This window comes from Moschus berezovskii, chromosome 6, assembly GCF_049115385.1.
Source record: "Moschus berezovskii isolate FMDL1 chromosome 6, NW_MosBer_1.0, whole genome shotgun sequence".
In the NCBI taxonomy this organism is placed as follows: Eukaryota; Metazoa; Chordata; class Mammalia; order Artiodactyla; family Moschidae; genus Moschus; species Moschus berezovskii.
The window spans coordinates 114,796,341-114,812,164 of record NC_142465.1 but is presented as its reverse complement, the minus strand read 5'-3'; the positions used below and the strand labels follow the sequence as shown (position 1 = coordinate 114,812,164).

The 15,824-nt window shown below is 55.2% G+C and overlaps 1 protein-coding gene across 2 annotated transcripts in view; it reads right to left on the bottom strand.

The window, feature by feature from the left end:
- CACNA1I (calcium voltage-gated channel subunit alpha1 I) overlaps positions 1-15,603 on the bottom strand; it is a 109,428-nt gene extending 93,825 nt beyond the window's left edge. For both annotated transcript variants that reach the window (XM_088836764.1, XM_055394622.2), the window contains exon 1: positions 15,371-15,603. In XM_088836764.1, coding sequence (XP_088692890.1) covers positions 15,371-15,603 — 233 coding nt within the window. The remainder of the gene's footprint in view (positions 1-15,370) is intronic.
- Between the last annotated feature and the right edge of the window lie 221 nt (positions 15,604-15,824).

Below are 15,824 nucleotides of genomic sequence, written 5' to 3'. Positions count from 1 at the left end.
CTGGCTTGGGGATCAAAGGCATAAGCCCTCCTTGAAGTTAAACCAGACCACGTGGCATGGGGAAGGAGAGTGGTGGAAGAAGTGAAGGTCCTGGGCTGAGCGATTTGGTGGCCTGGCCCAGTGCCCAGAGCTGCCATCATTAGTCACAAGCACCGGGGAATTCTGAAAGCCGTCAAGCAGAGCTCCGGGCCTCTGGGACAGCACAAGGGAGGACGGAGGCCCAGAGAGGGTGGTACAGAATTTATGGGTAACAGGGCAGGCCGGGGCCCAGGTGCCAGCTCCACGAGGGCCTCCCATGGCAAAGCTCAGGGTCCCCGCCTGGCACCCAAGGCTCTGTGGTTAGGACCCCGCCACCTTGCCCACTTGGCCACCCAGACCCTCACGCCTCTCCATGTGACCTTTGCCACAGAACAACCCCATCCCGGCCCTCAGAGAGCCCCTGATCCCATCCCCCACTGCACAGAGGAGACACAGAGGGGCAGAGAGCATCCCAGGGACACATCCTGGAGTGGAAGTGACCCTCAGACAAGAGACTCCCCGGCCACAGGGTCCCTGAGCTTTTCACTTTTCTAATGAAATAGCATATATTAATAATATGTCATTTAAACCTTACAGTGAGCACAAGAGGAAGGGAGCCCAGAGGCCCCAGAACACAGAACCCATGTAACTGTGGCTTGTCATGTATACCCCTGTCCTTGTCCACCTCTTCTGTAACAGGGTCCAGGGTTTCCCATTCTTTGGCTTTGTGGTGAAAAAAAAAAAGCCACCTCACCAGCAAAGGACTGAGAATCTCAGACTGGTGTTATCTGCTGATTATTTAACATGACCTTGAGTAAGGACAAGAGATGCGATCACAAACCCTTTAGACCATGGCTGCCTCCCAAGGGCTGAACCTTCACTCACAGGCTTTAAACACAATCAACAACTTGGAGAGTCGCCCTTCACCTTCAGCCGAGTCCCCTCAACTGGCGGGTGCTACTGTTACCCCATTTTACAGATGAGGAAACTGAGGCACCAGCACTGGCTCCAGGGCTCCAGCCACAGCCACCCAGGGCCACATGGCTGGTATGTGGCAAAGTCAGGATTTGAACATGCTTCTCCGGACTCCAAACCCCATGTTCTCAGTCACATGCTGTGGCCTCAGGGAACAGGGCCTGGACTGGCACATGCTCAATGGAATATTTGCTTTTCCCTTCCAACTGGGACACTTCCCTGGTGGCTCAGATGGTAAAGCGTCTGCCTACAATGAGGGAGACCCAGGTTCAATCCCTGGGTCGGGAAGATCTCCTGGAGAAGGAAATAGCAATCCACTCCAGTATTCTTGCTTGGAAAATCCCATGGACAGAGGAGCCTGGTAGGCTACAGTCCATGGGGTCACAAAGAGTCGGACACGACTGAGCGACTTCAGTCACTCACTCACTCACCCACTCCAAGTGGGAAGGAAGGAGATGGTGCAGGAGAGGGTGGGAGGGGAAGCCAGCGAGGACAGGGTGCCAGCCTCAAAGTCCCCAGCAAGAGCTGAACCAGACCAGGACCATCTCCACCCCATGCCTGGCTGCTGTGTGACCTGGTAGGACAGGACCACCAGCAAAGCTACGATGCCAGGGGCCCCCTCGAACCTGCCACTTCCCAAAAAGAAGAGTGACTGGGCAGTGTCCAGAGCCCGACCAGGCCCCTCAGGGCAGCCTCCTCTCCAGGAGCCAGAACCAGAGGCCTGCACTGTTACCATGGCAACCACCACCCTCCATCCTGCAGGCTCAGCTGACAGTCATGGTTTCTGCAATTCCAGGGGGCTCTGGGAGGGTGGGCAGGGGATGGGAGTGCTCAGTTTGGATGGGGCAGCCAAGTTTGTTTTTATTTTTGTCAAATCTGAAATCAGATCCATTTCCCGGCGTGCACTTCGGTTGTGTAAATAAATCAAGTAGAGGAAGTAGGCTGGGAGCTACATCCTCCTGGACCAAGGAGGCAGGGAAGGTGAGCCCACCCCTATACAGAGCTCCCTCCTCTGTCTGTCTCCAGGGCATCCAAGGATGGGCACCCAGGCCTCGGGCCTTCATAGACCAGGGCCTGAGGTTCCAGACCCTTGTTCTTGGGCCAGCTCTGTGATCCTCCAAGGCCAGGTTCACAAGCATCCATGGAAAACCAACTGGACACCTGACCTGAGCATCAGTGTTCTGAGATGAGCCAGGCTAGAGGTGCCCAGAGTGCTTACCTGTTCTAGGACCTGCATGGTGTGAGGCCACGTAGTATGCACTGTACTAGAGGTGGCTCCCATTTTGAATGTCAGCTATGCTCCAGGCCCTGGGCTTTAAAGAGGATATCCATTCACTTACTCACTCATTCATTCAACTTATCTTTATGAGCCACAACCACTCTGGAAAGCTGCTTGGCAGCATATATTAAAACTAAACAGAGGGCTTCCCTGGGGTTCCAATGGTTAAGAACCTGCCTGCTAAAACAGGGGACATGGGCTCAATTCTTGGTCTAGGAAGGTTCCACACGCCACAGGGTAACTAAGCCATGTGCCACAAACTACTGAGCCCTCACTCTCGAGCCCACCAGCCACAACTCCTGAGCCCATGTGCCACAGCTACAGAAGCCTGAGCACCCTAGAGCCTGGGCTCCACAACAAGAGAAGCCACCGCAACGAGAAGCCCATGCACTGTAACTAGAGAATAGCCCCCACTCTCCGCAACTGGGGAAAGCCCTGTGCAGCAATGAAGACCAGGTAGAGCCAAAAATTAAATAAGTAAGCATTTTTTTAAAAAGATGGGTGACTTTAAAAAACATAAGCCCATGCTAGGATCCAGCTGTGCTACTCTTGGGTCCGCACCCCCCAGAGAAATGCCCAGATAAGTCCACAAAAAGGCACGTGTTACCCTTAACAGTCCCAACTTGGGAACAATCTAAGTGTCCATCGACAGGAGAACGAGTCGGGCAGGAGATTTCAACTGGAGATGATTTGGGCCCCCGGGGGGACATGCAGCCATGTCTGGAGACATTTTGGGTTGTCACAACTCTGTTTTGAAGGAGGCTCTTGGCATCTGGTGGCTGGAGACCAAGGATGCCGCTCAACACACCACAATGCACAGGGCAGCCCCACCACGAAGAATTCTCCAGCCTGAAATGCCTGCAGTGCCAAGGCTGAGAAACTGCGACACATTCCTTTGATGGAACACTACTCAGTGATCTAAAAGAACAAACTACAGCAGCATGGATGGAGCGGCCAGACCTAACGCTGGTAACAGGAGCCAGAAGAGCAGAGTGTCCAAGTTCAATTATATGAAGTGAAAACCCAGGCAAAGCGAAGCAACAGGGAAAGAGGTCAGAAGGGTAGTAACTCTAGAGGAGAGAGAGTTCATCACGGGTCGGGTGAGGGAGCTTGGGAGGACTGGAGATGTTCTTCTTGGACGGAGTGAGGTCACAGGAGTGTGTTTACATGGAAAAATGCCTTGGGCTGGACATTAAGATTTGTGAGCTCTATTGCATGCACATTTTGTCACAATAAAAAGTGTAACAAAAAGTGATGCCGAGCTACAGCTGTAGGGCAATATAAAATGCAACAATTAAAAAGCCACAACCCCTGCTGGGACACTGGCTGTCAGGGACCCCCCAGAAGATCTTCACCACAACCCTGCAAAGGAGGGGTGTCACCCCTGTTTCACAGACTTGCCCAAGCCACAGCAAGGGACAGAACAGAGATCTGAACCTCGCAGCATTCTGTCTTCATTTAAGAATTTCTTCTGTCCAAGCCCACAGCAACCTTGGAAGATGGGCATGGCAGACATCATTCCACCCATTTTACAGATATGAAAATGAAGGTCCTAGGACTTCACTAGCGATCCAGTGGTTAAGACTCCCCGCTTCCACTGCAAGGGGCATGGGTTTGATCCCTGGTCAGGGAACTAAGATCTCACATCTCACATGCCTCGTGGTGTGGCCCAAAGAAAGAAAGAAAATGAAGGTTCAGAGATGGCAGGATTTGCCCAAGCTGACACAGTGGTTCAGCTGAGACAGAAAATTGTTCCACAAAGTGAACAGACCCGCTGGGCAGATGGTCCTCATCCTCTTTCCACTTACATGCTTCTAATGGCAGGGAGCTCCCCACATGACACACAGTCCTTCCCCAGGCTGATTGGTTCTAGTTATAAGCTATGGAGGTTCAGTGGGCTGAGATCCCTCAGAAAGAATGTCGCTGCCCCCAAGCCCACTTCTTAGAGTCTGTGCAATTTGACAACTCATTGAATTTGGCCAAAGTCTTTGATTCCCAGATGCCCAGCAGGCCTCCGTGCCCAGTGCAGACAGCCGGAGTGGAGGAGGCAGTGGTGAGGGAACTGGGGCCGCCAGCCTGGAAGAAAACCGGGGTGGATGGTCCATGGGAAGGAAGCTCCAGCCAAGGAAACTCACCAGACACCGCACTTCAGCCACTGCTGAAGAGAAGGGCAGGGTAGGCCCCTGGGGACCAGAGTCGCACTGTCTGCGAGCCAACCCAGCCTCAGGAGCCCGTCCACAAAGAAGGTGCACCTGCAGGGGAGCCTCTTGGAGTCCTAGGCAGGGGGTGTGGAGGCCTCCCCTGGGCCCTTACAGAACCTCAGACGTGCCCCTGACAACAGTGTGGTTCTGTCCCGGCTTCCCACCCCCAACCAGGCCGTGCTCTCCAAGGGCAGCACATATCCAACCTTCTCTATGCCCAGAGGCCCACCTGGAGCAGCAGCTCAGGGCATCTACAGCCTTGGGAAGGAGTGAGGTGCCCGTCACTTGGAGGCATCAAGGAGGCTAAAGAGGGATTTCTGTGTTGAAGGGATCTTCAGCCCCCTCCCCACCTCAAACTCCCCCTCCTCTCCTTTCTAACATCCATCACTCACTATTCATATATTCAACCCTTCTTCACTGATCCCCTGCCCCCCACCCTGTCTGGCCCACAGTGACCCTGGAAACCCCGAATGAAGATGCCATGGTCCCTGCCCTCCAGAAGCCGCGAGCAAACGCAAACACTAACGGAAATGCGGTTGGACAGGGTGAGGGCTGGACAGAGGGTGCTGACACTCTTCCTTGGCCTCCTGGGGGCCTGTCCCCCACCACACGGCTTCTCTGCCTGCCCCTGACCACACATGTGTACATGTTCACATGTGCATTCCCACGGAGCCCCACAGCCCCTCCCACATTTACACACGCCAAAGTGTGTGCACACCAGCCTCTGCGCCCCCCTGGGGGCAGCAGCACTGGGCACGGCCAACCCACTCTCTCCCTGCACCAGCAGCTCTTAAGCATTTCTGTACCTCCTGGGGAAGTTCATGAACCCTTTCTCAGAATACTGTTTTTAAGTGCATAATTTTTTTTTAAGAAGGCTTAGTATTAGAAAGGAAGGAAGCCAGTTATATTAAAACAGTTGTCAAAATATTTTTTAGAAAAACAAATTTGTGATGGAGAACTCTGTGTGCTTCGTTATCAACACAATGAATAACCAAAGCCAGGGGCGGGTCTGAGCCTGTGTGCCTGGGAAGCCGGGGAGAATGACAATGACATTCCCAGAACTCTACAAGGAACCATGATGTGGCTCAAAAATATCGGTGACTGCTGCTGGTGACAGTCGCAGGAACTGCCGGTAACCCCATTGTGCTCAGTTGCCTCTGTTCATAATACAAAGAAATGCTACATTTCAGTCGGAAGTCAGTGAAACCAAACACGCAGCTTGTCCCGATTCAAGTGGACGAAACTCAGTTGAAGACCCTTGTTCCAGAGATTCCTGCTGGGAGCTGGGGACACCACAAGCCCCTGGACAGACCCCCATCCTGCTTGGTGGACCTCACCCTTTAAATGCTGGCCTTTCCCGGGCTCCCCAGGCCCCTGAGATTCCCTCTCCATCCACCGAACCCACACCCAGACCCACAGCCTCGATGACCTGCCCTGGACTGACAGGTCCAGAGTGAGCCAGAGGCTCACTCTGATGCACTAGCCTCCCAAGCACTGCTCTGGGATGTCCCTGGGAACCTCAAAGTCATCATGTCCAAAATGGGATAGGTCATCCTCTCTGCAGTCCACCAAACTCCCCCTTGAACTTCCCATCCCATGAGCGATGACCCCAACCATCACCAATCCTGCAAGCTGTCCAGGCTAGAACCCCTCAGAGCCCTCCTTCCCCTCACCCCTGACGTCCATCTCAGAGACCTGTCCATCTCACCCCCTAAATTTCTCCTCTCCATCCTCCCTCTGAACCCCACTGACCCAGGCAAGCCTCGCTCTCTCACTCCTAAGTCCATGAATAGCCTGCTCCTCCTGCAGCCCTGCCTTCTCTGACACATCTTCCACGCAGCAGTCCGAAGGCTCCTCCAAAGCCAAAAGCCTTCCGTGGCTCCCCACTCCCTTCCAGAGAATTTCCAGATTCCTTGGCTCTGCATTCCATTGTGTAAGAGCTCTTGGCCAGCCTCCTCTCTGTCTGTATAAACTCCACCTCCAACCCTGTTAACTAGGATGTGCTTCACTGAAAGCTTTGCTGCACACCTACTATGTGCAGCATAGGGCTGAGGGTCAAGGTTAAAGAAGAGACATGAATTAATGGAACACGGAGCCTGCCCTCAGGGAGCTCACAGTCTAGCAGAAGGTGAGAATAAGAAGTCAGATACAAGAGGTCTTGTAAGTGCTACGGGGAGAGAGTGATGGTGCCCAGCAGAGGGTTGGGCTGGGTATTCTGCATCTGCCAGATAAGTGAATGGATAGATGGGTAGGTAGGAGGGTGAGAGGGAGGCCTTTGTGTAGTTGGAGCAATGGATGATTGAACGGGTAGATGATTGGGAAGGTGGGTAGATAAATGCACAGCTGTAAGGACTGAGTGAATGGATGGGTGGGTATGCAGATAAACAGACGAAGAAATGAAAAGATGGATGGATAGACGGGTGGATGGATGGATGAGTGGGTTGGGGAGTGGCTGGATGAATTGACACACGAAGCGAAGGAAGGCGGGTGGGAGATGGGTGGGCGGAAGGAGGGGGGTGATCGAGAATGTGACTGCCAGTAAACGGCAGCTCCAGGACTCAAACTCAAGTCCAGGAGACCACGAGAAAGCCTGCCAGTTGGGACTCCGCACCGTCCTCCTCTTCTCTCTCAGTGATCCTCCTTAGCTTCCCTCCGTCTCAGCCCTCCTCCTCATGAGACCCTCAGCTCCACGCTCTCCACACTTTCGGAGCTTCGGGAGATCTCAGGGACCTTCCGAGCCTCCGCACTATTGACATCGAGGGATGGAGGGCCCTTTGTTGTAGGCTGCCCTGTGCGTCACAGGATGTCTGACCTTTCCCCACTGGCAACCAGTAGCACACGCTGACGCTGAGAAAGATAGAAGGTAAAAGAAGAAAGAGGAGGCAGAGGATGAGACGGTTAGATGGCATCCCTGACTCAATGGACATGAATTTGAGCAAACTTGGAGAGATACTGGAGGACAAAGGAGCCTGATGTGCTGCAGTCCATGGATGGAGTCAGAAAGAGTCAGACACGACTTAGCGACTGAAAGAACAACGCCCAGTAGCACACCCTCCCTGAGCTGTGACAACCACCAGTGTCTGCAGACATTGCCAAATACCCACCATGGGCAAAATCGCTCCCAACTGAAAATCATGGTTGATACGGCTCAATCCTTTCCTCGGTCCTGTTTTTTTTTTTTTTTGGAAATTGAGATGAAGACAGGAGTAACCACCTGAGGTCACAGGGCTTACACATGGGCTGGGTTTCTTCCCCTAGCCCAGCCCCCAAGATCCATACAGAATCTCACAGTCAGCCAAGCCTTCTCCTTCTGCTTTCTCATCTATATACAGGAGCCAGAGAGCCCAGAGAGGTCAAGTGGCTTGCTCAGCACCACACAGCAGTCAGCAGCAGAGTCGGGATTTGAACTTGCAGGGAGACAGGGGACTCAGGACTCCCCAGGGCAGCTGGGGACAGAAACGTGGATGGCGGCCCCATAGGAGAGCTGGAGAGAGATGAGCAGGAAGACCTTCTGGCTGATTAAAAAGACATATCGATTTCTCTCCCAGGGAAACGAATGGGGCCATTTGTCTCCCAACAGGACCGCAAGGTAGTCTGAGGGAGGCGACAGGTCAAAGTCGGCTTCTGACAAGAAGCTGCAGCCCAGGCTGGACTGACGAGTAAAAATCCAATCGTGTTTTAAATGCCCCAGGAGGGGGTTGACTCTTCATTAGCTAGCCAGCCCTCCTTCTAATCCGCCCGCTCTATATCAATCACAACGAGGCTTCCCAGCTGGGCTCACCTCGGGGCTTCGAGGGGCTGGCAACACAGGCCCGGGCCCCCGCCCCAATCCCCCTCAGCCACCACTAGGCTGGGTGGTCTGGACAAGCACTTCCCGTCTCTGAGCCTCGGCTGTCAAATGGGAAATCTCGAGGGGGACCTGAGCTGCACCCAGCAGCACATGGGAGGCCCTTAGGGATCATCAGAGTCCTCTCTGGCACAGCCTTCCAGAATCTAGACCCCGAATGTCCCTCTGTGCTCAGACCCCACTCCTCTGGTCTCCCAGCCCAGACCCCAGGCTGTAATCAGCGACCTTGGTGACCCCCAGCTTGACTCGGAGCCTCCGATCAGGCTGTTTCCTCAACTGGGATATCATGCCCCGTCCCCCTCTTCTCCCCCATCGAAGTCTCTCCTGCCCCACTCCTTGTCCATGAGGGCTCCTGCGGCTTCCCGGTCACAACAGACTGACCAGCCTCCTGGTGCCCACAGCCCACTCAGGGTCCCTCTGCCCAGTCTTTACCCCGTTTTCCTTCAATGGAGTATGATCTGGGTGTGGTTCTGACTCCCCATCAGACTGGGTCTCCCGGGGGCCAAGGCTGGGTGCCAGGCCTGGTACACCGTGGCCCCACCCAAAGTGGCTGAACAGCCCCCCACTCTAAGACAGTGCCCAACACTGCTGAAGCTGGGCTTCGCTAAACACTTGTCGAATCCATCAGTCGATTCATCTATATCTATTATAGGTGCTTCCTGCTCGGTCTCCTGACCTTAGTCTCTCTTCCTCAAGCACCGGCCATTCTGCTCCAGGAGGAACCATTCTAATAAATGAAATTACACGTGCCCTATCCCTGCTGGACATCCTTCAGGGGTTCTGCAGTGCCCACAAGATGGAGAGTAAGCTCTAACCTGGCATTTCATACCCTGCTATTCCGCCCCTCCTCACACAGCTCCAGCCACACTAAACTCCTTCCTGTTCCCTACACTAGTCCCCCTGCCTAAAACACCGTTCCTCAACTGCCTTCCTGGAAAACTCCTACTCATGCAGCAAGACCCAGCCAAATGTCCCCTCCTCCAGGTAGGCTTCACCAACCCTCCTAGGCTTTGTCAGGGGCAGCTTCTGCACCTGTAGCTCTGTTTATATAGACATCTCCAGGTGACAGTACCTGAGACCGCCCTGTGGGTCAGGCTCTCCCTGGCCCAGCCAGGCTCCTCTGAGTGGCCGTCAGGTCCACCCTGCTGACCAATGAGCATGCAGCATCCACTCTGACCACCATGAGCATCCCCAGGGCACAGCTTGGTGCTGACTCGTACTTCTGAGAAAAACAACCTTCTCTACGCCAGATGGAGGGAAACGGACAATTTCCCAGACATGTGCAGCTTCTTCCAGCAACACTTGCCATCCGTCTGGACGTTCCCTTTGGGCCAGGGCTGAAGGAGGAGGGGATACCCTCCCTGAAAGAACCCCTACCCAAGCCACGAGAAGTCCTGGGCTCTGATCTGCACTGGCTTTGTCCACTACTCAACATGTGCCCTCCCTTCCTCAGCCTCAGGCTTCCCAACTGTGGAATGGGGAGCTAGCAGACTTCTGGCTCTGGCACCACACGGGAGGAGCTGAGAGTATCTGACAGGTCGTAGCGAGCAGGAAAGTACTTTGTAAACTGGAAGTGATGAGATGCCTGTGCATTTAGAGCCATGGGCCCAGCCCTCTGGGACCCCACTGGAAGAGGAGGAAACAAGGCCATCCACCAACAATCCCCCGAGGCCGGAGGCTAGGGAAGGACTGCGGAGTCTAGAGAGGAAAAAGCTGAGATTCAGGAAAACTTCCTGCAGGTGGTGGCCAGGAAGTTGGTGCTGGTGGGGCTGGCAGGATTTGGCACCCTGGAGACTGGGGGAGAGGGTGTCTCGGGGGGCAGACCCAGCGTAAGCAAAGACGGGCGGGCAGGGGTGTCAGGAAACACCAGCAGCGTGTGTGGGCTTCAGGATAGAGTGTGTGAAGGGAAACAGCAGAAAGGCGGCTGGAGGCCAACCAGGTGGATGGTGGAAGGCCCCAAATCCAGGCTAAGTGAGACTATTCTGGGGGTGAGAGAGCCGCTGAAGGTTTCCGAGGGAGGAATGAATAAGCAAACAAATGGAAGAGGCAGCGAGCAGCACTTGACTGATGACAAACCGTGTCCACCCCAGGAGCCCAGGACCCCCTGAGGATGAAGGCAAGTGGGGAGGAGAGGGCTGCAGGAAAGAGGAAGGAGGAAGATGCCAGCTGTCAGTGGGGCAGGAGGGGTGAGATCCCAGAGGCCACCTGTTTAGACAGGAAGAGGTGGAGGAATACAGGCCCAGATTTCCCAATGGCCCCAACCCAGGGAAAGGGCTCAGGACAGGAGGGGTGGGGGTTAGATTAAGGAGGACTTCCTGACAGTCAGTTGAGAGCCTCAGAAGGCCCAAAAGGTACTTATCAATTGGCCCCAGGCCCCGTCTGATGCAGCAGAGAGGTAGCCCACCAGAGGCAAGGGGATGGACTAAATGACCAGAGCAGGGGCAGCAGGGCGATGGGAGGGTGGTGATGCCCCATTTCTCTTCCCGTGGCAAAGGATTTCCAGGCCTTCTCCCCCTCACTCCCCAAACTTCATGCCCTCCCTCCACCCTGCAGGAGTCGGCACCTCTCTCCCTGGGGGCAACCCAGCCCACAGGCTTCTCAGACCATCATCCAGACACGGGACCCAGTTACCCACCAACCTTGAAAACCCTTGCCCTGAGCCGGGTCACCCAAGTCACCCCAGGTGTGTCCCTGTCAGCTCCATCATCGGCTCCAGGGTGCACACAGCTGCTACTCCACACTTAACAGTTTGCCCAGTCAATGCCTGCCCTGGAATTCTCACTGGAACCCCTGATAGTCCCAACTGGGGGTCATTGAAGTTCCCATTTCACATATGAGCAAACTGAGGCTCAGCAAAGACAAAGGCCCCTTGGCCAAGAAGGTCATCATTCATGCTTGACCAAGCTACAATCCCTGGGGTCACCTCTATGTCTTTCCAACACCAACCCCAAGGTAGCCATCCCTCCACTCGAACCCCCCTTTCTGGCCCCACCAGCACCCTCAGCCACCAGCCTCCCTACATCCCCTCTCATGATGGTCTCCTGGCTGGCTTCTCTCCAAGGGAGCCAGAGCGACCCTCCCCTGCACAAAATGGCCATGGTTGGCCTCTGTATAAGCCTGGTACGTGGCAGGCACTCAGTAAGGGCTTGCTGACCCAGCTCATGAATGGGTGAGCAAAGGACGGATGAACAAGAGCCCGTTTGCCCACCTCAGCATATTCGCTGACCCCTCACAGAGAACAGCACGAGGCTTGACACCACAGGGCTATGATGAGAAAATGGACCCTGTCTCTTCCTGCCCCATGATGACCAAGGTCAGAGGGTCTGCAAGGAGGCAGGGGTCTCAGCCAGGTGGGCTTCAATGAAAAAGCACCCACAGACCCCCAGTCCTAGCAGCAGAGCCAGGCAGGGCACCAGAAGCAAACAGAAGTGGGACGGAGGAGCAGATGAAAACCAGGACCACAGCCATGAAAGCACAGAGCGCGTGCACCCGCCCACCAGGAGCACGGAGCCCCATCCCTGCACACCACGGGACACTTTCTGACAAAGGCGGTGGGGAAATGGTCACCCCAGACAGCCCCTCCTGACTTGGGGAGACTGCCCGAGTCTCCCCATTCTGCAGACAGGCAGGCCGAGGGTGAAAGAGGGGAAGTGACTTGCCCAAGGTCACTGGCAGCTGGTGTCTCCCGCCTCCCAGCCCAGGCTGGCGCCCTCCCCCTGCCCAGGAGAGAGGCAGCCTTCACAGCCGACTGGCTCCCACCATGCATGGCTGGTTCACACAGCAGCATAAGCGTTGGCTCAGCGCAGGCTGCCATGGGGGAGGCAGCAGCCAGGGGCATGCGGGGAGGCAGGGGGCTGTGAACTCCTCCAGGGAGGTGGCCCCTGGCAGGGCACAGTGATGTGGCTGCCGAAGGTAGACGCTGGAACCCAGGAAGACCCTCGCCCAGCCACCTGGAACTGCAAAGCATCCTTGCTCCGGTGGAGTGTGGAGAACCTGTCTCCAGCCTCCGAAGGCTGGAGCCTCCAGCAGCCGTGTCCTGGATAAAAGCTGAGCCTGGGGAATTCAGAGAGACTGAGGCTTTTGTGCTAGTTTTACCACATCCTGGCTGTGCAACCTGGATAAAAGTTAGTCAACCTCTCTGAGCCTCACTTTCCCCATGTGTAAATGGGGCTCTGACAGCACCTACCTCCTGGGCGGTGGTTATAAGGGTTAAAAGGTGATGCTGCAGGCGAAGCATCCAGCACAGTTTAAGTGCTGGCTCTTGTTATTATCACAGCCCCCCCTCCCCTGACCCCACCTCTGGGCTAGACACATGGCTGGGTGCTTTGCAAGAATCATCTCTCATCGTCTTTAATTGTCCCAACACAGAGATGAGAACACTAAGGCTCAAAAGGAAACCAGAGTGCATACAACCCACCACTGGCCGTTCTCCCACATGCCACCGGTGACATGCCTAAGAAAGGCTCTAAAAGTCTAATCGAGGGTGGAAAACAGGTTTCAAACTGATTAGTCATGCTGCCAAGGGTGCCCTGCTGGAGGACACTGTGATCGATTAGCAATGTCTGCACGGATGAGGGCACGGGTATCAGCACGGTAACTGGCACAAATCTACCTAAATCACAGAGATAGAATCTGATTTTCCCTGGAAACAATGCCCTCTGAAAGTATTATGTTCTATCTAAAGACGTGATGCCCAGTGTCTTGTTGAATCTACCACGAGCAGTGTTTGCTTAGCTGAACGTGAGGGCCCTGATCACTTTTGGGCACAGGTAATAAGAGTGATAACCACATGTGTGGTTTTCTAGGACACAAAGATTTGCTTTCCCATGTGCTAGTTATGTACTGCTTTGGTCTTAAACGCAATCCAGTAAAATGCAAAAACACCACCTCTGTTTAACAGATGGAGAAACTGGGGCTCAGAGAGGTTAAGAAATTGGCTTGTGGTCACACAGCAAATAACAGGCAGAACCAGCCCATGGGTCTGTCTTACTCCGGTTCCCAGTGCTTTCCACGTGCCATCTCCTTATAGTCAGATAGCACAAGGCGGGGACCTCCCTGGCAGTCCCATGGTTAAGAATGTGCCTTCCAATGCAGGGGACATGGGTTCGGTCCCTAGTCGGGAAACGAAGATCCCACATGCCATGGAGCAACTAAGCCCAGGCACTGCAACTCCTGAGTCCACGCACCACAACCAGAGAATCCCTGCACCTCAGCAAAAACCCTGCATGATGTAACAAAGACCCCACGGACGGTAACTAAGACCCACGGCAGCCAAAGAATAAATATTTTAAAAAATAAATTAGTTGATTCAAAAAATTAAAACAGCACAACGGACCCCCTGACACTTCAGACGCAGAGTCCTCCCAGCTGAAACCCGGCTGACAGTGTGAGCTTAAGGCCCAGGCCAGGTAAGGAACGGCGCTGACCTCTGGGTGAGTGGACCTCTGCCACCCCAACTCGACAGCTTACGGAGGGTCCCAGCGGCCTTCTGTCTCTCCAGTGAGTCAGGCAGTGACTCAGGGCCTGCCTCTGGGCTGGGGGAGGAGCTGAGTCAGGAAGCACCAAGTTTCAAAGGGCAGCTGGCTCTGAGCCAGGGCCCCTCAGCACCAGGGACTCCAGCGCTCGGAACAGTCTGTCCTGGGCGGACCTCCCACACCACCCTGTTCCCACCCAGGCCTGCGGGTCCTAACAGCCTTTCCCTGCTGGCCTGACCCTGACACCTCCATGTCCACCGTTCCTTTGGGTTCGTGATGGAGAGCAGACTCCTGCAACATCTGCAGATGCAATGGCTCATTTTTGGTTGTCGCAATAATGGAGGGCTGCTCCCTACCAATATTTAGGGACCAGGAAGAGCAAACGTCTTGTGCTGTGCAGGACAGCTCAGACCACACAACACCATCACACTCCAAATGCCAACCCTGCCCGCACGGAGGAACACTGGGTTACGCAATGCTCCTTTCCTGAGCTCCCTCCCAGAAAGAAGGGGCAGGAGGGAGGTTTGTGGTTGGGGAAGAATCCTGGAGCCCTCGGCATGGGATCAAAGAATCCCACTACATCCCCCCAAGATCCTAAAGCCCAGCCTGAGTGCCCCATGATGGAGCTTCTGCTCCTTTGACTATGGAGACACACATTCAGCAAACAGTGCAGGAGCACCCACGATGTGCCAGGCACTGTGCTGGGTGCTGGAGTCCCAGTCAAAAAGACAGGCTTGGTCTGTGTCCTGGTCACCCGACAGTGCCCTGGAGGAGACAGTGTCAGATTCTGAGTCCCATACTAGCTAGGGACAACAAGCAAGAGAGGTTAAGGAGAAACCACAGGGGGCTGCCCTGAGGAAGTGACACGTAAGTGGGGATTTGAAGGATACAACAAAGGATTTGGCTGGGTGAAGAGGGAAGGGGAGGCATTTCAAAGGAGAGAGTATGTGAGAAGGCCCTGAGGCCTGGAAGAGCAGGGGAAGCAGAATAAGGGGAGCGGGGCAGGGCCTGGGGGCTGGTTAGGATTCTGCTCTGTGCCTCCAAGACCATGGGAAAGGGTGAAAGGTCTTCATCAGGGGGTGACCCGAGCAGAGGAGAGGCAGCAAGTGGAGGCAGGAAGCTCTGTAAGGAGGTGAGGTAGGTGGAGCCTCACCCTGCGTGTCAGGGTCACCTGCCAATGGTCCAGGCCCACGGTTCCCCGTCAGGCTCTCATCACCCCTGTGGTCAGCACCCCCCGAATGACTCGATCACTGGGAGTTGGGCCGCGGGCCAGGGTCTGACTTAACTCTGTTTCCTCCTGCAGACCTAAAGTTCACACCCGAGGGCTTCCTGAGCCATCTGGACACTGCACTGACCACCCATGGTCATCAGAAACTTCCAGAACATTCACATCAGCAGGACGCCAGGTCCTCATCCGTCTGAACTCTGTGGTCCAAGATCTCCCAGACCCAGCACCTGAGCTGGCTAACCGACACCACAGCCTCTCAGCCTCAGTCCAGGCCGCAGGCCTCCTGGCCAGAGGGACCGGCAGGACCCCAGGCAGAATCCAGATAAACCCAGGCCCCACAAAGGATATGGGTTACACACCATCTTGATGCACCAGTTCCGGGGGCTGGTGGTCTGTCGCAGGCAGAAGAAGGCAACGGGGGCCAGGTCCGGGTGAGGGACTTCTGGGTCAACTCCGTCCAGGGGCTCTTCTGGGCCAGGAGGGGAGGGAGGGGGGCTCTGGGGCCCCAGCTGCTCCGTGACTCCAGGCTCAGCCACCGGGGCTGCGGCGGGGGAAGGGGGCGGCGGGGAGTTCTCAGCCATGTCAGCGCTGAGCAGGGAGCCCTGCAGAAGAAAAAGAGGCGGCACTTGGCAGGGGTGGGGTGAGCCTGGCACCCGCCTCCCTCGACAAGGGGACACAGCTCAGACAGCCCAGCCACTCTGGCTGTGAGGGTCAGAAGAGTTGAGGGCCCAGAGGCACCCAAGTTGGAATCCACTTCCAGGCTGGTGGTCTTGGGGCAGGTCTGGTCAACCTTGATGAACCT